General features: G+C 39.6%; 1 protein-coding gene across 1 annotated transcript in view; it reads right to left on the bottom strand.

Moving 5' to 3' along the window:
- The window catches only part of LOC130164873 (phospholipid-transporting ATPase ABCA1-like), a 170464-nt gene that overhangs the window by 14499 nt on the left and 133534 nt on the right, over positions 1-22431 (bottom strand). Inside the window, exons 48-52 of the mRNA XM_056369863.1 lie at positions 21524-21616; positions 13235-13478; positions 7270-7392; positions 4387-4457; positions 3259-3339 (exon numbers count right to left, since the gene is read on the bottom strand). Of these exons, the coding sequence (XP_056225838.1) occupies positions 3259-3339; positions 4387-4457; positions 7270-7392; positions 13235-13478; positions 21524-21616 (612 nt within the window). The remainder of the gene's footprint in view (positions 1-3258; positions 3340-4386; positions 4458-7269; positions 7393-13234; positions 13479-21523; positions 21617-22431) is intronic.

Genomic DNA, 22431 nt, shown 5'->3' with positions numbered 1-22431 from the left:
GTAGATATAGTCGACAAAATAAAGCTCTGGAAACCAGCACTGCATACAAATGACTGAATACCCATTCACTGTGAGTTTTGTGGCATCTACTACATGTCACAGGATAGCTTGGAGATTAAAGAAATAGCACCAACTTAATAAAAGCAGAAAACATCAGTGACAAACACTCAGATATAATGGCTACCATAAAAAAAAAAGAATCTGGGGAAAAAAATAATTCAGAAGCTGTTATGTCATATCTTGAGCGAGGGAAAAAAAAACAAGGACAGGACGAAGAAAGAGGAGATGGTATTTTCGTCCTCTAAATCAAAGTGGCACACGAGATGGAGAGTTTAGCGTGGCATGCATGCATAAAAATGTCAACAAAGGCAATTAAGTGGAGGAGGAGAGGAGCAGCTTTTCCACAAGACAACAGTGATATTTTATACCAGCTGCAGACGGGGTCACACACTGGGGTCTGCTCTGTGAGAAATGCACAGTAACTAGTTCAGCCAGTAAAAAAAAAAAAAAAAAAAAAAAAAAAAATTGTCCAAAGTCAACGCAACACTTATTTCTCATTTTTCTTTTGTTTGGCAGAAGTTGCTGACATTCATTACCAGAGAAAAAATATACTGCCTGCGCACGTACGTTATTTCACTTGTTCATGTGGAGCTTTAGATACGCTGCATGCAAAACAAAAGCACACGCCCTACATTTCTCATTTTTTGGGAACACGGGAACTATTATTCATTAGAGAAAATAATGAAATCTGCTTTATACTCAGTCTTAGATCCTCGGAAATAGACAAGACAGACAAACACGGGGAGAAAGCCACATTAAATATTTTAGTTTGGAGTGAATACTGGAGCACCACTCCTGAGCCACAGGAGATAATTAGTAAATATTTACAGTTATAGACTTAATGATGATTTCAGAAACACCGTTTTTTTCAAATTAATTGGTAATATGCTTGTTGGCTAAACACCCAATAAGTAGTCATACTTTTAATGACAAGAACCACAGTTGTTCCTGTGGAAAATATAAAATACATATTGAATGTACTGAAATATTGAACATGTTTCCATCCACCCCAGGGAAAAACACAGTCTAGAGACATTTCATGGGAACTTTACTGTGCAGTCTTGACCATGTACTAATTCCACTGTTTGCACATTCCCACCTCTCTCCTGCAGAAGAAGTTCTTGAAGCACTTTTATGAGGATAAAAAGTCAACAAAATAATTTCATGCAAAAAAAAACAAAAAAAACAAAAACAAATCATCAAACAAATACTTAAAGTAAAGTTCAAAGTTGGAAAATGAAGCAACTCGGAGCGATAATTAGGTTTCAAAATAGCTTTTTCCGATCACTACAAAGGCTTTTAAAAGGACAATTTTTCAAACACTCAGATTTGGGGCACGTGTGGTAGCAATCCCCAAATGTCAGCTTCTTCCTTTTATGTACACAGCAGTTTCAGGCAGCACAGTGTTATTGCCACAGGCCAAGTGAATTGCATCTGTGTTTTATATTTTAATTTAGTGAAAACATAAATACTGCATAGATTTTCCATCTGGATAAATCTGAGTTTCACAACATTAGTGAGCTACAGTGTGTAATGTATTTGTCAAAAGTCCTCTACAACAACATCAGCAGGGTTAATATTAAAATCAACACTGGTCTGGAAAAGCATGAGGTCTGTTGAAACATTATGAGCCCGCTGCTGGCTCTGCGGAGACCTTTCAATTACTGAAGTGAGGAGAAGTTTTCTTTTTTTTTTTTCAAACGACTTATCATGCAACCAGTTCAAGGACCACCAGTAAGAGCGCCAATGTGTTTTTTCAAAGCTTGCAGAGTTTCAAAAAGTTTGAATACTGAAAAAATACCCTGTTCATCATGACTGATGGCTGAAGACTGCAAAAGGGCATTATGAAATAAAATAGTTATTTGGAAAAGTAAAGTTATGAAATGATTACTTCAAAAATAGGAAGTTTTGAAATAAAAATCCCCGGTAGAAATAACAATGACCTTTAAAAAATTTGTTAGGTTTAAAAGTTCAAAATAATGAGTTGAGTTCCAAGATTATTTATTTAGTTTGTATTTGTTCATAGAGTTTCTTCATAATCTCATATTTATTTATTTAATCCTGAACATTTTGAGTCTCCACGTCCCAACAGTAGAACAAAGCATTTTAATATGCTTGACAGTTATGAAAAATAATGATGTACCGCTTCCTAATGAATGAACGGAAGTAAACAGTTCAGCCTTTTTACTGTAAACCCATGGGTAAATAGATGCAGCACAAGATCATGACAAAGAAAAATAATAAACAGAACATGGAGGCACAATCGTTAAAATTAACAGATCATTTAAAAAATCTCTCCAGGCAGGCAAAAAGTCCAAGTTCCTCTGAAGTGTCTATAGTAGTTTGACTGCAGTGAGACGAACTGAGACATTGTTCCAATTACTACCTATTCCAGACAGCCTATATCAGCTACCCTGAAGCAAGAACAGCAAACTCACAGTACAGAGGGTGATTATAGTCTGAAAGGTAGCAGGAGCTTTCTGTAAAGCTCGTCTGTCGAGCAGATCATTGAATCTCCTCTGACTCCTGTAATCTTCCCATTTCAACTGACTGTGCCTTGTTCTTGTACTTGACAATGAGATTGGCAAAATGTCAAGTCATAGGAAAGAGTATTGTATGTAGAGTATGATTTATAAAGCAGTCTTACTAGACTAAAATGTGAGCGTATCATCTAAAAGCTAAACTTTACAAAAGCTAAACTGAAGCAAAACTACATTATTTGATGACAAAATGAGGATACACTGTCGGGGACATTTTTTTTTAGAGGAAGAAATGACAAATCTAACTTCCTTGAAATGGAAAATGTCTTTTATATGTCATTACTGGCTGTTCCCGGCTGTATTTTTCCACTCCACGCCAAATAAAAATACTTACTACTACAAAAAGAGAGCATATCCCTTAAAAAGTGGTGGCAGAGTTGTAGAAGGGAGACAGCAAAATAAACATTTAACAGTTTGGTGTACTTTGGGACAATCGGGTTTTGCCCTCCATGTTTGAACATACAGTATATATATAAATACTGTATTGAAGAAATACCGCAGGAAGAGAATCAATAGTTGAAACAAATTAACAGCCTGCCTGCTCAGTCCTGCACCCCCGATTCCCTGATCTGTAATGTAACCTCTGCTCATAAACCTACGTATTACACCGGGATGAAATGTGCAAGGAATAATGGTGGAATGTGACAAGTAATCGTACCTTAAGACTCCAGTTTTATCGCCTCTGTGAAGTTCCCACCTGGCTGATTGCCTCTGGCAGCAAGCCCCAGAGCTCGGAGTCCTAATGAGTAAAGAAAGAGAAGAGGTGTGATACATGCAGCAAGACCAAACATTAACTCAAGATACTTAAGTCCAAGAAAAACTTTACCTGGCATAAGATTTCTTACTGTATGTGGAAAATATGAGGGAAGTGGCAGTATTGATCAAACTTGGGGCAACGACTCATTATTATCTTTAACCATGGACCATTTTTCAATTAGTTTGTTCATGTTTAAATGTGAAAAGTGTCATATTTTGTCAGAAGATTGTGAATAATGTCCATCACACCCAAGGTGACATTTTAAAATCGGTTCTTTCATTCAACCAAACAGTGAAAGACCCAAAGATTTTAAGTTTACAATAATATAAAACAGAGAGAAGATGATCTCATCTAGAAACTGGCTAAAGTCTGGCATTTTTAATTGATAAATGACAAAAACAACATTGATGTCCCCCTGTGCACAGGAGTACTGTTTGCAGTATGTTTCTGTGGGCCAACAAAAAACAGTAAATAATTTAGCTAGGCGAAGTACAGCAGAAACTCACAGAGGACTGCAGCTTTCCCTGTCTTCATCTGACTGCCACTCACAAACAAAAACAACCAAATACATTTGCACCTAAGAGAGAAAACAAAGAATCCATATGCATTTATCTCTATAATTTAGACTGAAAAGTAGAGCAGACACTTAAGCAGATCCATTGAGGTTTGATCGTCTAATCCACTGGAGGAAAAATAGCAGAAAATTGGTATTAGAAATGTTTTTAGAATGACATAAAAATGAGACATCTTAATGAACTGGAGGACAGTCACCACCAAAACAAGAGCTACATATTTTTGTGATGCTGAAATTAAATTGAGAAACCAATTGGTTTAACCTTAGGCTTACTAGCTTTGAGTTTGCTGGAGAAAAAAAAGGTAAAATAAATAAACAGAAAGCCCACACACTAAAAGTGTCTACATGGAAGTTTGACAAGAAAATGAATTCATTCTCAGACATCTGGCAGAGAAAATGTCTTGTCCCCTTTGAGAAGGAGCCACCCGGCTAAATTTGAAATAAAAATGCCTTACCCACTGAGGCGCAGTCTGAATTCTGGCATCCCATGGTCGGAGTTATAAGATGGACGGATGTGAGCCTGCAACTGAACACTCAGAGAGAGACACGAAGGAGTGAAGGGAAGGACAAGACATCAAAACAACATGTACAAAGTTGACTTTCAGTGGACAAACGCAGCAATGTACAAACAGTAAAGTCAGAGTCAAATTACAATTTGTGCAAATGTTTAATAATTTGTCTTGGCATGAAGCAATATTCAGTACAAATAGAATCCATTATTGTTTGCAACGGGCATGATAGTAATGTGAGGACTTAGCAGAGCATACAAATTATGTCACGCTTCGAAAGGAAACCACAACCATTTTCAAGTTAAGTGCCAAGTATTATAAGCTACATAAGAAAATAGCTTTTGGGTTTTTAAATCATTAAGACACTTACATTCTCTCATTGTTGTACAATACAGTTAGAATATAGCTATGGATAACTCTTACATTTGAATGTAAAATATTCCTGAGTCAAAATTGCACATAAAACATTGCTGAGTGATATTTTGCCAGATGTGAAGACACAGACCATTTAAAAGTTTTAGATTTTGTTTGTCCAAAGCCTGTAACAGATTTTCTGTTCGATGTTACACACGTTGTAATTATAATTTAATTAAAAAATGAAATGAATGTCAGAAAGGCAATTTTACGGTTTTAAAAACAGCATTTATGTTGCTGTATTTATTATTATCAACAACTGTTATAAATGGATGTTTCCCAGTCACAACTGACCTTTCACTAAACCGCTCCGCTGAACTGTGATTATCCAATCAAAGCTTAGCAACCGTGACAAAGCACAACAGGTCTATTAGCATGTCTGGCTACCAAGCTAACACCAACAGTAGAAACAGAGTTACCTCTAAGGTTATATCAAAATCTGAAAACATAGTTTATGTGGTTACAGGTTAGTCACTATTGTAACTACCACAATCACCGTGTATGTTACTATTTACACAGTTTGTGGAAGCCAGTCCTGGATGCTAGCAGAGTTTAAAACAAAATAATAATGTTGGATGCTAACTTTTTTTTCCTAGGACATGTACTTTCGCCTTTAGCATGGTATCATATGTAGCCATCACATGTATATTTAAGACCTTTTTACAAGGTTCTCCTTTTAAAATGACTCCAGTGGAAGCACAAAAAGAGAGGACCCATTGTTACACAAAATTACTAATAATTTTGAGTGGTAACTCTGCCACTGTTATCATTGTAAACAGAATATGTGCAAAAGGGAAGCTTGACAGCAGCAGCAACAGTAACTAAGAGAGGCAGGACTTAGTAAATAGTCAATTGCAATAAAATAGTCTGTATACCTGCATAACGTAAGATATACACCTTATACACCTTAACTTAGCAAATAAGGCACATTGCTGATTTTCAGAAGGGTTTTCAACATAACCTCTGGGTGTTTAGAGGGCACATGGTGACATAACATCTTCACTTTATTAGCAGAGTTCTGTACATGAGATGGAGTGCTTTATTCTGCGATACCGGCACTGGCCTCTGGTGATCACAAATTAACACGTCAGTGCCAGTACCAGTACCAGCATGCGTTATGAAAAAAAGTTCTGAGTAATAAAGTTTAATTTGATTCTGCAAAGAAAAGGTAATGAATAAAATTGAAAGATTTCAAAAGGCAATGCATTAAAAAATGCATCAAAATGTGCTCATACATTCATTAGTAACTCCTCAAGAAATGTGTCCACTTACATTCATGATCACTGCCTCTAATGCAGCAGGAAGGCCCTGAATAGTAGTTGCCTGTACGCTATAATTGGTGCACACATGGGATGCATTGCCTTTCTTGCAGACCAAACATGTTTGACAGCTGATTGACACTGACTGACTCTGTTTTGTCCCACTGCTGTAACCTCAGCGTAATTTATTAAACTCTGTCTACTGCTGATTGGAAGCTCATTCAGACATTCAAAGCCAACACATTGTTATTAATCATTTCTGCTGAGTGGCAATCACTGGATTGCTTATCAGCACATCATAATGTAGAGGTTAAATTTCTTTCAGCATTTGTAAAACGTTCCTACTTTATTGTTCATAGTTGTGGATATGTGATTAAATGTGAACATAAGTGATTGAACTATTGTGCAGTAGTGAGTCAAACATCTGATCTGATCAGTTCAACGTCAGCAACAATAAGTCTTTGCCATAATTTGGTCTGAAAACACATCAGGGAAGAGGTTTCTCTTTTATATAGATATACAGTTCAACATATAATCAGAATCCGAAGCACATGTAAACAACTGGTAAAAATATCAAATATAATTTAATTTAAAGGTCAGTGCTGAGGTATCTGAGGTGCTGTGCAATGCTTTCAGGGAATAATTTAGTCCTTACACTCTCCTGAGGTATATTAAGATCAGCAGTACACTCCAAACAAAATTGAACTGGCATGTCGTTCATGTTTGTTAAACATCTCTCATGGTTGTACACTCTTTTTGACCCCACATCTATTCGTTTAATGGCACCCAGACCGTGTGGAGGCTACATGATCAGTGCCACAGGGAATCAGTTTCACCACAAGTTTACACATTTATAGTAGAAACTTTTTTGATTCTTTGCATTAGAAATAGTTAATTGGTTATTTTTAGGGAGACATGTAGGCACCACAAACACTTACAAGCCATTAGGCAATGGTGCACTAGGTGCAAAGTTAAGACAAAGATCATTTTGAAAGACCTGCCTCCACACACTGTGGTGATTAGGGTCAAATACAGTGCATCTTTCATGAACCCATAATTTTTTTAATTGAAAATCAAACCCATTCCATTTTCGTTTGGGTATAATGCTGCCCCACTGTAAGTCTAACGTGTTATGCTTTTGTTATGGGTGTTACACCTTCTCTCCTTCTTGGGAGGTCTTCACAGACTGCAGTGGCTTCTCATCAGAAGTGTCCACCAGGTTGTCGTAGGCCTGAGAGTCTTCTTCTCCGTGCTGGTGCCTCGCAAAATTCACAAAAACCTGGAATATCAAGGAGGAGGAGAAAAGCACTTAAACGCAAAGACAAGATAAACACTTACACTAAAATACACGCAGTACTGAAGGGCCTGTGGACATTTCTCTACCCATTTAATTTTTGCTCTGCCTCTAAAGCAAACAAATATAGCGGGACAGACAACGGGGCGCATGTGAATGAGTTGCCAGACAAGGGCTATGAAGCATCAAGTAAGCGACTAGGCTCACACAGTGAATGTCAGTTTGACATCTTTGACCAGCTGAGAAAGAGAATAAAACAATCATTCTTCTCTCTGTGATGCCCATTTAATGTCAGAAGAAATCAATGCTATGGCGTTCATAAAAAGCTGTGTGAATTTCATTGTGCTGTAAACATCGCCGCAGTCCAGGCTTTTTGCTCTCTTAGCATTAGCTGTCTATTGTGGTAAAGCTACACAAAGACTTTTACTCCGCAGACAAAAGCAACAAAGAGGATCATATAAAATGATAAGAGCATTGCTTTTTCATTAAAAGATTTTCAGTTGGCTGTGTGAATATAAAAGGATATGCGAATTACTAGATTATATTTAAAATCTCAATGAAAAAAAAAAAAAGAAGCATCCAAACTGTTTCCATGAGCGACAACTCTGACTTCATATGAATTAAACCCTCTTTTCATTGCAACAAACTCAGCCCTAAATTAAATGGGACAGAGAATAAATACATGGGACAGCAGAAATGAACAGAAATAAACAATAGCGTCTTTCCAGGGTTTGGTTTATGAGAAGCTCAGATAATAAAGACAGAGTAATAAAGATCCATCCTGTTTGCTTTTGAAGCGTCCATTTTTAATTAGTCAATATAATCTGTAGCCTTATAATTTACTGTTAATTATAAAGAAAAAAAGTCTTATTAACATTTGTGAACTTAATTTTTTGAGCAAAGGAAGTGCTTTGCCAATTACTGTGATGTATTTACTTTGTCATTATTGTGTGATATCTTTTTAAGTGAAAATGTGGACTGGAGGCATTTGTATTGCTCATGTATTAAGCTATATTTATTTATATACATTAAAACCTTTAAATAAAGAGTTTGTTATTTTGAGAAAGACACTTATTTGCTTTCGTGCCGAGAGTTAGATGAGAGGATGGATCCTACTCTCATGTTCATTAAGTATTGAGCTAGAACGAAAGGGCGATTAGCTTAGCTTAGCATAAAAACTTGAAGCAGGGGGAAACAGGCAGTCTGACTCTCTCCAAAATACATAAATTTGCCTAACATACCACTAAAGTGTAACATGTTACATCTCACTTGTTTAACATGTACACAAAAAAGACAATTTATTTGGTTTACAGGGGATTACATAGCATAACCATTTCTTGTTAACAAAAGCCAGAAGCAGTGGCTTGTATGATGTTGCCTGACAACCACCAAAGACACCGCACAACATTAAAACTCAGGACAAAGCCAGGCTAGCTTTTTTACCCTTTTAAGCTAAGCTAAGCTAATCGCCTGTCATTTCACAGGAATACATCTTGAATGTATAGAATTGAGTGATGCTATGTTAAATACTGATAGTCAGACAAGATTTTTCTTTATTCAGGACAGACTCAGCACTAACACTTTTCCAGGAAAAGTGGTCCAAAGTTTCTCTTGGAGGTTAAATGCCTTGCTCACAGGTAGCTCGGCAGTGGTAATGAGTAATGGCAAGAGCTGCTTTTTCACTATCCTGCACTGGGTTAAACTAAAAGAGTCAAGTTATTCTAACTAGAGATTCAAATTGTGAGACTTTCAGTGAAAACCAAGCTATTCCACAGAAGCCGTTTATTGTCCTTAGTCCACTCTAAGTTAGGGCAGGTCTTTGCCACTTCATCCGCTGCATTTCCAAAACAAAAGCAACTAATTTCATTCAAACAAGTAATACTGATTGTTCAACTCTGATTTCGTCGAAATTGGACACTTACGTATGTGAAGCCTCCTGATGAAGAAACTGTTAAGTGTAAGCTCATAGAGCTGGTGGCTCGCTACACCTGGAGATTGCCTCGGGGTAAAATAGGCCTCTGTGTGATGTCAGACCATCAGCAGTGTGTATCAAGGTCACAGTTGTCAAGGCATCTTACCAGGGGAGGATGAGTAAGAGGAGAAGAATGACAGTAGCAACAAATACACCCTCTGCACATCTCTCCCGGCCTCTGACCCTGCCACTGGCTGATATTGGCTTGATGTGCTGAGACATGCAGAGCATTTCATATTCATAGTCAAGGCTGTATAGTTTTGCAAAAGAATTTATAAGCAGTTTGTATTTACCTTTCTAAAATTGCTTCAGTGGTGCAGTTGACAGCATTTTTGAATGAGACGACCATGGTAAATTGATCCCCTGCTTTGTGATGTGATCTTCCTCGTAATGTACTTTCTGTATTTAGCCAACCATCCATTCATGACCTGAAAGTCATGCACCACTGCTGCTGAGTGGCATTTTCTTAATAACAGATGGATACAGGCATTAATTACATTACAGAGGGTGCATTTGGGTGTTTATTTGATGCCCGTTGAGGCAGAACAGAGGAGGTGAATGACGTTGAATCACCCAATTAACTTTCAAAGGAGTCCTTGCACAATGTGAAACGGCGTATACATACATGGAATTCACATGTCCGTGTTCTGCCATGACAGTGCACTGAGTTTGAAAATGATTTTCAGAGGTGGAAGATTTCGCTTTTGTAGCTTAAAGAAGACAAAACAACTGAACTTAAATAACTTTCAGCATTTAAAAATAGATTTAAAAAGGTAAAATTACATTATGTGACACTTTACGACAGCAATTCTTAATGTTCATAGTAAAATGTTCATTAATAGGTATGAGTTTGCGCCCCTGAACATCATTAGGCATGAGTTATTAGGAATGAGTTAGGCACAGTTTAAAGCTATTCTAATTAATTTATGGGCATTTGGGGGCTGTGCAACACTTTGACATATTATCTCCATGAAAACATATCCAGCCAATATGCAGCAGGAGCAGAATTTGGAAATTTAATTTGGCATCACATTTCTGTGTGTAATTTTTTGCTCTCTTTTTAGCTCTGTTTTACTCCTAAAAGCATGCTGCTAACAGTTTTCTTTTTTGTTTTGGGGTCAATGAGAGTGTCTAGACTGAAACAAAACAAGAACATTGTAGGCAGAAAAACCAAAACAATGAGCTAAAAGATGTTAAAAAGGCTACTAAATAATTTGCATAATTTAAAGTTTAATCTGCTGCATACGACATGCAGTAAAATGACATTCACATTGGCTTGTCCAAGTAACATCATCATTCTCTGATGTTTTTATACGTATTTTGACTTGAATAGCAATGGCTGGCTTACTGCTGGAACATTTGTTAATTTATGACATTTTGGTTTGTTTGACCTTCATTGAGCACCATGTTTTTTCAGTTTTATTCAGCTTTTTATCTGATTAACAAGTTATTCTAACTAGAAAGTCAATTGTTTATGTTACCCATACTGGGGCTGGTAATAGGAGTTACTGTAAAAAACTTATACAAGAGAAGGGAATGTTCATTTAAGTCGGCCTCAAATGCAATCACAGTACGGTATTTTAATTTGGTAATAGAGGAAGAGAGTTTGAGATGTCAGGTTGCATCACACTCTTTGAATCATACTGTGTATAATCAAACAGAATAATTGGCTGAATACATTAACGTTAAAGCACATTTGAGCTAAACATAAGATTGTGGGTGAGTGTTAGTGATAAACTGTTCAGCTGTTTCACTGTCGAAGTGGTGACAATGTGGACCATTGTCTAACACACAAAGCAGCAAAAACTTCACATTCCTACCACACAATCTGCTCCTAAAAGACAGTTTAGAAAGTCACACTTTCCTCTCAAACGCTCCATCTGCTCTGCACTGTCTAGGCCATCAGCGTTAACGCCTGAGCTCCTGGCTGTGTGGATCAATATTAATTGTAGTGCAAGTCGAGTGTTATACTATAGGTCAGGGCTCTTCTCTATAAATCATCAGCTGAAAGGTGACTGCTTAGGTCTCCACAGGTTCTCCAGTACTCCCCTCTGTGTTTTAATACTCTGATCTCCTGGTCCAAGTATGATTTATTTACTACCTCTGATCTGGTAAATATTGACCAGCGCAGATGTGGGGCAAGCTGACGAAAAAGAAAACAGAAATTACGCAAGGTTAGAGGTAATAGTATGGCTGAATGCCAACAATCTGTGAAACATAAACAGGGTTCTGCTAGAAGTCCTTTAGGAGAAACCAAATCTGACTGTAAACCAGACTAAGTAAAAGCATTTAGCTTTACATAAATTCCTTTCCTGTCATAGTGGAAGGCTCATCTCCCCCTAAAGGGCATATCTTACTTAAACAGTGCTGTAGAAAATGTTTTATCTTGAATTAGGGGTTATCCACAAGGGATTATCATGATAATGACATGCTCAACATCCCTGCAGTATTCTTTACATGACATAATTTGAATTGAATACAACAGTGCCACAGAACAAATGCACAATCACTCACTCACTCACTCACTCACTCACTCACTCACTCACTCACTCACTCACTCACATCTTTGTTTGGAATTTTTTTTTAATCCAACAAGAGGCTCTTTTTCCTCCCACGGTGGAGTGGAGCAATGACCTTTCTGGACCCTTCCGAGGTCATCCTTACCTCCCACCTGGTCATCTACTGCTGAGCTAATGGCAGGCTTGCAAGACCAGACACACACGCCTCTGAGTGCCTGATTGGATCAGGTCTCTGCGACCATTTCAAAAACACAAGGTGAACCCAGATCATAACATGCTGGACTTGGTTTATCTCACCAATCAGGGCTGGCTATCCCACCTGGGCTGGAATAAAATAAGGGCTCTGTGTGGGGCGAGCTTTGTATATACTATATATAAAAAAAAAACTCAGTCTGGATCAATACTGGGACGTGGCGGTTGAACTGTCTTGGCTACACAAGCCACAGTGTAGTCCTTGGTTAGTCTGACAGCCTAAATGGGAGAAGACAATGTCTAGTCAGTGATAGATCTTTAAATCTTATCCCGGACTGCGCAGACTTGCATTAACTGAGAGCTTAAAATCCTGAATGCATTGATTAATGACCTAATGATCCGTTAAACTGAGCTGTCACTCCACAGAATTACAGTAGGACAATAGAAAATGGCCCCAGATACTCTCCAGTTCTGTCCATGTCAGAAGAGAAATTTCGAGTCAAATTGTGCACCTGCTGCTTCTGTTGCAGCTGAAACCAGCTAAAACTCCTGCTTTGCTCTCAAGCATAATCACAAAATGACTGAACAACTCCACTTCCGTGCTCATCTTTGCTTTTTCGTCAAAATACAGAGCGAACAACTTTCCCAACTGGATTCAGAGGGATAATACCACATTTGGATGAAGAGAAAAGTGTCATCACTGCATCTGCGCCTTGAACAAACCTTCGGAAATAATCAAGTTTCCACAATTCAGATTACCAATACCCAAGGCAAAGCAGACATATGTCACACATATGGAGCCTGTGCGTAATTGCTCATTAGAAGCGTGTTTTCCAAATGCGTAACAACAACCTGGCCTTGTGATTATGTTTTGCAAATATATTGATATAATCTCTGACGGTGAAGATGAAAATCGGGAGACTGGAGTAAATGTACTGCTGGTTTTCAATGGATGGATAATATTTCACCTCTGGAATTATGATAGGTTCCTTTGATTGAGTGAAACTGTAAACCTGTGACAAATTTATATTTGATAATTAATAATATGTTTCTCAGTCTAAAGGTAAACCAGTAATACTTACAGTTAGTCAAGTGAAAACAAAAAAAAACACAAACACGCATCCATTTTTTTTTTTGGCCTTACCTGATCCAGAGTTGTCTGGGACACAGAGTAGTCCTCCACACCCAGCCTGTGCTGATGGCTGGTGAACTGGCTGAAGATGGTGGACAAAGCTCCCTGTGTGTATGGCAGCTGATACTGCAGCGTGTTGTGATGCTTCTCCTTCAGGACACTGCCTGGGAAGGTCTGCTGGACAAAGTCCTCGACTGGCCCCAAGGCAGGAGGAGAGCCACCAACCCTCACGATCACTGTGTAGCCATCACCAAATCTAGAACGAGAGTGCTTAAATAAGCATTCAGTAATAAAAAGAAAAAAGAAAAAAAAAAAAAAAAGAAAAAAAGTGCAAACAAGAATGTTCATGGCTGGTCATCTAAGTAATGAACCTTTCCCCTGTGGTCATCACATGGTGTGCTGATAATTGTGGTGTATAACTGGAAAGAAAGAGCGAGAAAGGAAGCAAAAGACATGACAAAATTTAATCTGTCTCATATTTCCCCAGACACTTCAAGCTTCCTGGATGTGGTGAGCTGGAGAAACAGGTGGGTCACAAGCAGCTGAGAGTAAAAGCAGCTCCAATTGAAAAGTACAACAAAGTTTCTCGCTGATGAATTAACTTTTCCACCTTTGCAATAACTACAGTTCCAGTAAACTCGGTTAGTTGGTTAGTTAGTTAGTTAGTTAGTTAGTTACTGTTACTGCCGATGATGATTAGGTGATAATACGTCAATGTTGTGATTGCGGCTTGTTCCACCGGCAGGTAGTGGCAAAAATGAAGTATTGCTTCTTTAATTATCTAAACATAAAAATTCTGTCAAAATAAAAAAATTATTCATGCTTGCTTCACTGAAAGAGCATGGGGTTGACAACCTGTCAACCTGCTCTACTGGTAAAACTTTACAACATGTACAATATCCCTGACATAAAATATTGTCACAGATGAAAATGGGCCATAGCTAAGCTCTAAAGCTAATTAGCATTCTGCATCTTCCCAGTTGTATGCTACGTCTGGTGAGCACCAAATAAGACTGCGCCTTGTTATTCTGTCGTTAGTACTCTTATGACCCATTGTTTTCTACCTAATTAATTCCCTAATGTTGGATTTACTCATGGAAATGTCCATTGTGGGCTAGTACACAGCTACATGCAACAAGAGTCACAGGCTCCCTTAGTGGCAATTAGAGATATGGTGAATAAACTGCAGGCCTACACGATCCCAAAGGGAGTGACAGGGAGAGTGAAGCTCTCTGCTGGTGCTGAGAAGCACTGTGAATGAACCCCATGGGTAGCAGAGTCCCTTTAGTTAAAACAGGTCTGCCTAAAAATGAAGAGCCACAGTGCAAGAATAGTGTAACTACACACAAACTGTATGTGGGAATGCTTATTTAACACTCATCTCCATTAAGGATGCACTAGTGTCTTTTAAATGAAGGTCTGAAACTTACTAGAATTGTCTTGCATTACGGTAAGATGTCAGAAGTACAGTATATGGACTATGATACATCAACAGGAGCTGACATATGAACCAGTTACTTGCTGCATCATTATAACTATAACCCATGACCCCTGTCTCCTGCCAAAAGATCTACAACTAGTCCTGTCAAAAGACTGCGGTGAGGAAACGAGATAGTGGTGTTAGCAGCAAGGTCTGACACCACAGCGAACAAAATATTCAAATCACAAATAGCAATGCATAAAAATGTACACACTTAAAAGGCTACAATGTAATAGGAAAGTAAGAGGATCTGAAACTGATACAGAAGGATGCGGACAATTTGCTGCAGTGACTGGACGATGTTCCATCCCATGATGCAATAGACCCCGTGGCATGCTATCTTTCCACATCCTGCCTCCAGCTTACAGGGAGGATCTGAGCGCTGTACCTGCACTGTGATCTTCCCAGGGGCTGTACGCCGCAGGTGATCAAAAAGCATCCCCCATGAAACTCTGGGGAATATTATGTAGTACACATCACAGCAAGTATCAGCATGTGAGTGCTTCATTAAGCAACTGCCCGGTGGATAGCCCTTCAACCGCTCCAAATTGTACTTCAAACTGACCTGAGCCCTGCTCTACCTTGTTATGAAATACTGGTCTTTTCTAGCCGTCCGATGCACTCAGGGCTTCAACAGCTAAAAGTGTGGAGAATCGTCAGAAAAACAGGTTCCCAACAATAACTCTGGTATTTATTTACTGCAAATTGCACCATATTAGCGCTACTTTGCTGTAGCTCCCTTCACTTGGTATTCAAACTCCTAAATTTGTTATCTGTATGACTATATTTCACCGTAATATGATTATGGTTCATATTTGCCAATGAAATTGGGCATAAAATGACTCTAATTAGCAGGGAAATTATACAGTGGGACTGGGTTAATGTAACATTGTATGTTCGGTCTGCTCTTCATAATGCGCAGAGGAAACCTGAACGGTGTAGCAGGTGCTCTGGGTGCTGAAGAGTTAAATCATTTGTAGATTGCTGATTGCCAAACAAAAGTATAACACACACTGATTGTAAATTTTTTTGTAATAAAACTAACTTACAAATAATTTTATACTATCGGCTTTACAACAATGGAGGCCAATTTAAAAACAGGTTTTGGCAAATGGGACAAATCTGCGCATCACTGGGCAATAACGCATGGCTTCACCCAAAGACGTGCGACAGCGTGTTACCACACGCCATATATTAGCTGTTCACATGAAATGTAAAGACACAATGAAGCATCCACCTGCCCCTTAACGAGGCACATCTTCTTTCATTCGCACACTGCACCATCTTCCACGAGTAAAGCACACATTTTATATTAAGTATAACCAGAACACTTATCCTATTGTGTAAAGGCCGTATAATTCTGGATGATTTTTATAAGATGCAACAGTCTCCACAGTCTGCAATCAGACACCACTACCACCACAATATCACAGCCATCCCCACACATCAAGCTTAATTCATCATCCAATCAAGACTATGACCATAATCCACTTGTGTTTATTATAGCTTCCAGCTCAAGAAATGTGCTTTGTCTGTGGTCTCCCAACCTCAGCCAAGATGCAAAATTTTTTGCAAAAATCCAATAAGGCCAGGAATCACTGTGGCAGAGGGGTTTGGCGAAAGGGTTTGGAGCGTATGTGGGTAATGAAATGCTGCTTGTCAGTGACAGTAAAAGGGCTTATCAATTAGCTTCCCCTCAGTCTCTTGCCTCCCCTACCTTATTTTTATTTCCTTTCTTTGTGCAGCCACACAGGGGCTTCACGCAGCACTTTGGGAAAAATATCTTTCTTTCATATTCATCATTTTTATTCTGCCTCTGTATTCACAACAAAACAAGTTCTTTCATCTTTGATACACTGTCTGTCTTGGCTCTCCTCAAATAAACTCTGCCTGTGTAGGGAAAGGTAGGTTTGGATCTTTAAACAGCGCCTGCACTACACTGCACGGTCATAACAATAGCGCTGCATGCTTGAAACAATTAATTAGCTTTTAACTGGTAACTGGTGATTTAAAAAAATAAAAGCAAGATCTTCGCAATTTGAGGTTGAATACAACCATAGAGAAAATAATGACTGGATTCCATTTAAAGTCAAGGCTGCCCCACATTGTCACAACTAATCCTTTCATAATATTTTACATTAGAGATATGATGCAGCAGCTCAACACAGCATGGCAGAGCCACTGTCATGTCTGCGCTGCAGCTCTCTCTCCTTCATTTTCATTATTCTGCCTCAATCCTCTCCTCCACCCTGGTCGGCTGGAAAGTCGTTCTTCCATGTAATTTAAAACAAACAACAGCCAGACACAGATAAGGGCATGACAGGCAGAAAATAATTCTGCTGCCTTCCTTCATCTGAGGGAGTCTAGAAAGGTCACCCTCACCACTGCCAAACCTTGTATTTGTGTCTGCAGGGGGGGGGGCGGATGTGGGGCAAGAGGTCACACTGTGGCTTGGGTGGTCTGATGCTTTGATCAGGCAGGAAGTCACCCAAAAAAACTTCCTTAGTTCCTGGAGAGCGGGCTAACAGCGCTCTAGACAGAAGCTCAGCCGGCAGTGTGAGGAGAGAGAGACGGGTGGGTGGATGGATGGATGGATGGGTGGATGGGTGGTCTTTGTCCAATCAGTAAAGGTAAGTTTTGCAGTGTGAAGTGTTCAAATAATGTGTGTTTTAAAAAATATTATAATAAGGAAGTTTAGAAGTGACAAAATGAGCTGTGAAAGTAACTGTGAATGGAAATCAAGAGTGAGAGTTTATTCTTGACCTTGGAAATAGTCAAAAGCTCTTAAATATGTCCTTACTGATCGTTTTCAGTGATAAATAGTGTCTGTCTGCCTCTATGATATGTATTTACAAGATTTGCATGCCGTACTGCATATGAACTGTAATCTACCATGGAGGCCATCATCTGGCCTGTAAAAGTTGTTACAACAGGCTTTTTAAACATGTATACATGGGCAAAGACCTAATAAAATACAGAGTTATATAGTCGTTTCAGTAGACCTTGAAGTGCTGCAAAATGCTTTGATACAAAAACTAAAATCTGTGCAAGAACCACATGCCCACATAAATTAAGGTTCCTACCAACTATCAAGGGTAAAGATGTTGTGTATTTTGAGTGCAGGCGACTCTCAGATACATACAGTATATATACAGTACACCATCTGTGTCTGTCAATGTTTGAGCAGTCTTAATTACACCTACGTTGCTGATGCATTGTAAACCGTAAAGAGAATTATTTTGTCATCCATCTCCGTCAGTGAGACGCACTTAAAAGCTGTAAACTGTTTAGTTAATGGCACACCTGCAGAGCTGACACAGACTGAGTGGGAAGGAGTTTATTGGACTTCTCAACGTCAACTTCAGGGGATTGATCCAAACTTTTTAGACACCAGTCTTGTAAAAACTCTCATGCGCCCACAGCGCATTACCTTAATGCATTAAAGGCACTTTACCCCCCACTTTTATATCATGACGTGCCTTAAGCAAGGAGAAAATAAGACTCCAAGCTGTGGTGTGTACTTACTGCAGGTACTCTATGAAGCGGGGAGATATGAATGATATCAATCAGTGAAAAATCCTGCATCGGCTAGTGGGTGGCCTTCCTAACTGACAAGATTATAGGGGAGCTTTTGAAGCTGCTTTTATTGGTTCCTCCACTTCATTTGGGTTTACTTAACACCTGGAAGCTTTCATACCACACACACTGCTATGCTAAAGCAGTGTTTATAGCCTCTTGCACATTTTTATTTTTTCCTTTTTTATTTCTCACCTTCTCTGTCAGTCTTTCATAAATTCCTCGAAGTGTGATTGATTTGAGGGGCTCAATATCGGAACAGGTAAGGAGGATGTTTTTAACAACCACGGAGAAAGATAATGAAGGAGCTTCTTAAAATGGCCTCCCCACTGTTCAGGTTCCACAGCCCAAAACAAATCTTCATCCCCTCTCACATGCTAAGCAACCTCTCTAGCAGTTTAAATGGATTATTTTGGCTGAGTTGGGGCTTGATTGATACACAGAGGCGGGGTTGTTAAAGCAGCAGTAGGGCATCTCAGTGATAAAGACGGGGTCACTACTGAACTAAAGGGGGCAGCACTAACAAGCACTTGGATGGCTGGGTTGGAAGCCACCTGAGAGTAGCAGAGGGAGGAATAAATAGAGTAATACGCTTGGAGGTTTTTGAAGGAGAGTGGCGGGGGGGGCGGGGGGGCTGTGAATGTGGGAGGGTGAACATGTATTACATATGAGCAATAGGGGGTCAAAATGTGAGAGCTGCCCCCGCGGCGAGATTCTGTACTCCTTTCAGGGGCTCGTGATGAAAAAGAGATGGAGAAGTTGGGGGTAGGGGGCTGGTGGGGAAGAAGCGGCACCCCCAGCTTTGCAGGTCAGCCGCTCACGCCGTGTGACAACGGTGTATGCGCCACCTGCCTCTACAGCCATGGCCCCCATCCCCCACCCCCTCGACTTCAACCCCTGCCGACTGATGGAACTCTTCCCATCTGCAAACTGGCAACAGCTTGTGCATTTGTGAGACTCGGCTCCTCCATTCCCACATTATGGACTGAAATATTGGTCATTCAGCGTTTCACCCTGCAAAGCTGGATTGATGAGGCTCAGGCAACTTAAATGACGGTGGATCACATGCTAAAACAAGGGGGGAGGCAACATGGCAGCGCAAACATGTGGTGGGATAGTGACGAGAAAAGAAAACAGAGAAGACAGTCCTTAATTGCCTTTTCAGTCATTAACAGGGTCCCACACCTCATGAAACATTAATTACACAAAGCGCTTCGGAGATAGGGACGCTTAATTAGAAATTATTCACTGCGTGACGAGAACTGAGCGATAGCATTTCAGCGGCATGTAAATTGTCCGTGTGAGATCTAAAATAAGCACGGCGAAAATCGGTGTAGACGTCATGCTTATCTGGCTCTCACTTGCTTGTCTTGTGAAGTGCGATTCCCTTTTACCTGATAGCGTGTTGAGTGAAGTAGGACATGTGTTAACCCTCTGCTCTCCTCCCTTGTTTGCTGCCCCCTCCTTCCCTCCCATGGCTCTTACCTATCCTATACCACCTGTGTGGTTCATAAATTATTTACACCACCTTGCTCTTCCCCCTGCAGACAGGATCTAATTGACACAGAGGATCTGTCAATTACCCCAACATCTGGGAGGGACTGATTGGTACATCGCTCTCCTACTTCATCCCTTCGCCTCTCAACTCTCCCTCGATCTCACTCTTTTTTAGACCTATCTACACTCTACCTTTTCTCTCTCCCCAGCGATCTAAAAGCGCGGCCAATGATATGACATTAACGCTCGTGATGGGAAATACCCTTGACACTGTTGCCCCCTCCTTGCCGTTCCAGGCGTTTCCCCTAATCCCCTGTACGACTTGAAAAATGGTCTGCTCCACCCCTCATCCCAGGTGTATTGATCTTTCTCTCCGCCCAACGATTGCCACCACATATTCCTGTCGTCAGTGTAGCTCTCGTGTCTGTGTGTGTGTGTGTGTGTGTGTGTGTGGAACGTCCTTCCTCTTACAAGATCACACAATGGAGTGGTAATAATGTCACCAGACTGTACCTAAGGTAATGGATCGGCCTCACTGTTACATGCAGGGCTCGGGGCATAAGTGCTGGCCTTGGGAAATGTCAGATGAATATCAGAGAGCGGACCTGAGCGCTAAGAGTTAAGGGCAGGGGATATCTGCTATGAAGACGTAGCAAAACGCATTAAGAGACATGTACAAAACCTATTAGGGGTGTGCATAAGGACAGGGATGGTGTTGGAAATAATTTATGAGTCTGGAGAGAAACAAATGTGAAACTGAGATAATGGTGAAAGATTTGGGGCACTAATCCGAGGCCCACAGACCTGACTGTCTGCACATTTGCTCCATATATGGATCTTGTGAAATCAATACAATCACATTGATGAGTCTACACTAAAAAAAAGGACATGTTTAGCTTAGTGCACCAAAATATACAAGGCAAGAAAACATCCTGGTAAGCAAAACAAATGAATATATTATCGTTAGACTTCATACCTCTGAAACTTCAAAGCAAACACAGATTGAAGTTGAATAAAATATTAAGGTATAGTGCGACATTGCAGGATATATCCTAAGTCAGATGAGCATATTGATACCACTCTCATGTCTGTACACTAAATATGAAGCTAGAGCCAGCTGCTAGTTAGCTTAGCTTAGCATAAAGACTGTAAATGGGGGCAAACAGCTAACCTGGCTCTGTCCAAAGGAAAAAGAATCTGCTCATGAAGATAACTAGTTACATGTTGTTTATTTGACCGACACAAAAGTGTAAAACCATGCCAGGCTAAGCTAAACAGCTGCTAGCTGTAGTCTTATACTGAACTCACAGATATGAGTTTGATAGCGATCTTCTCATGTCAGCTAACTCTTGAGAAATAAGCGTATTTACCAAAATGTTCAACTATTCCTTTAATTATCATGACACTGTGGAGCTTAAGTGAAGTTCCACCGGTGCTGTACTCTGATAAATTGGGTTCCTCTTTGTGTAGCTCCTGTACAGCCCTTCTGAGCCACAGCAATAAATGATAAAAGACGGATATGCATTCTTTCCTTTTCTCCCTTGAAAAACTTGAATCATATTCTTTTTTATTACCAATGTACTCGGACTCATGTTATTTATATATACAGTATAAATAACAGAATACCTTGGTGGGAGACTGGGATTTCTTTCATCTCAATTCAAGGAGCTTCAAAGATTTTTTATTTTTTTTATTTTTTTATTCTACTCTTGGTCTAACGCAATCTGTGGCAAAGGAAGGACCCTCACCTGCTCTTCAGATGCTGGATGCTCCCGAGACACTTGAAGCGACCGTTTACCATGATGGCCATGCGTGTGCACAGTGCTTCACACTCCTCCATACTATTGAAAGAAAAGAGTGAGAAATTTTGCAGATTAAATGGGAAATAGCAATAACACCAGATGCTTAAGTCCTTTCCTTTCCAGTTAAGAGCCATTGTGTATTTTGTATAATGGAGATATTTTACAGATTTCTTTGACGTCTCTCCTTCTCATTCAAATTGTGCTGGATCCAAGACAAGACCACTGATAACAATGGTTTTTATAAAGGATACAAATCACATTAACACTCAACACATTAATTTTAGACTATGTAAGCTCATTATTTTATTGATAAAGATCTTGATTATTTCATTGAGACTTCCCAGTTACAGTTCAAGTTGGGTTAAAGCATTTTCATGTCCACTTTGACACCTTTAACGGACAACAAATTTGGTAATTAGAGGGAGAGGAAGGGACCATCTGTAGTTCTTATTATCTCATTTTTTCTCTTTGGGTGTTGGGCTGGAGCACGAGTCATTTGTAGCTGAGGCAAAACCTGTGAAGCCTTTCTGAGGAATGGTGCAATTAGGATTATGACTTTGTAAAACCTGGTGAATCTGCCACTTAACAAAACACAACCACCTGGTCATGCCATGGACGATTGGACGCAGCTCAGCCACACTGCCTAGGACAACAACAAATGCTTTTATTTCTCAATGAAGGCAACACAGGTAATGAGGGTAATATATTCCAAATAAAAAAAAAAACACCACAGATTACTCACATGAACTGCCAGGAACATTCAAAAACCGAGGCAATTTGAGAAATGGTAAAATGAAGTGGCATATGAATTGTTAAATGTTGCGTATCTACCTGGGCCATCAAGTTTTAAGTTT

The sequence above is a fragment of the Seriola aureovittata genome, chromosome 23 (assembly GCF_021018895.1).
Source record: "Seriola aureovittata isolate HTS-2021-v1 ecotype China chromosome 23, ASM2101889v1, whole genome shotgun sequence".
NCBI lineage: Eukaryota > Metazoa > Chordata > Actinopteri > Carangiformes > Carangidae > Seriola > Seriola aureovittata.
This window is presented reverse-complemented; position numbering and strand designations above follow the sequence as displayed.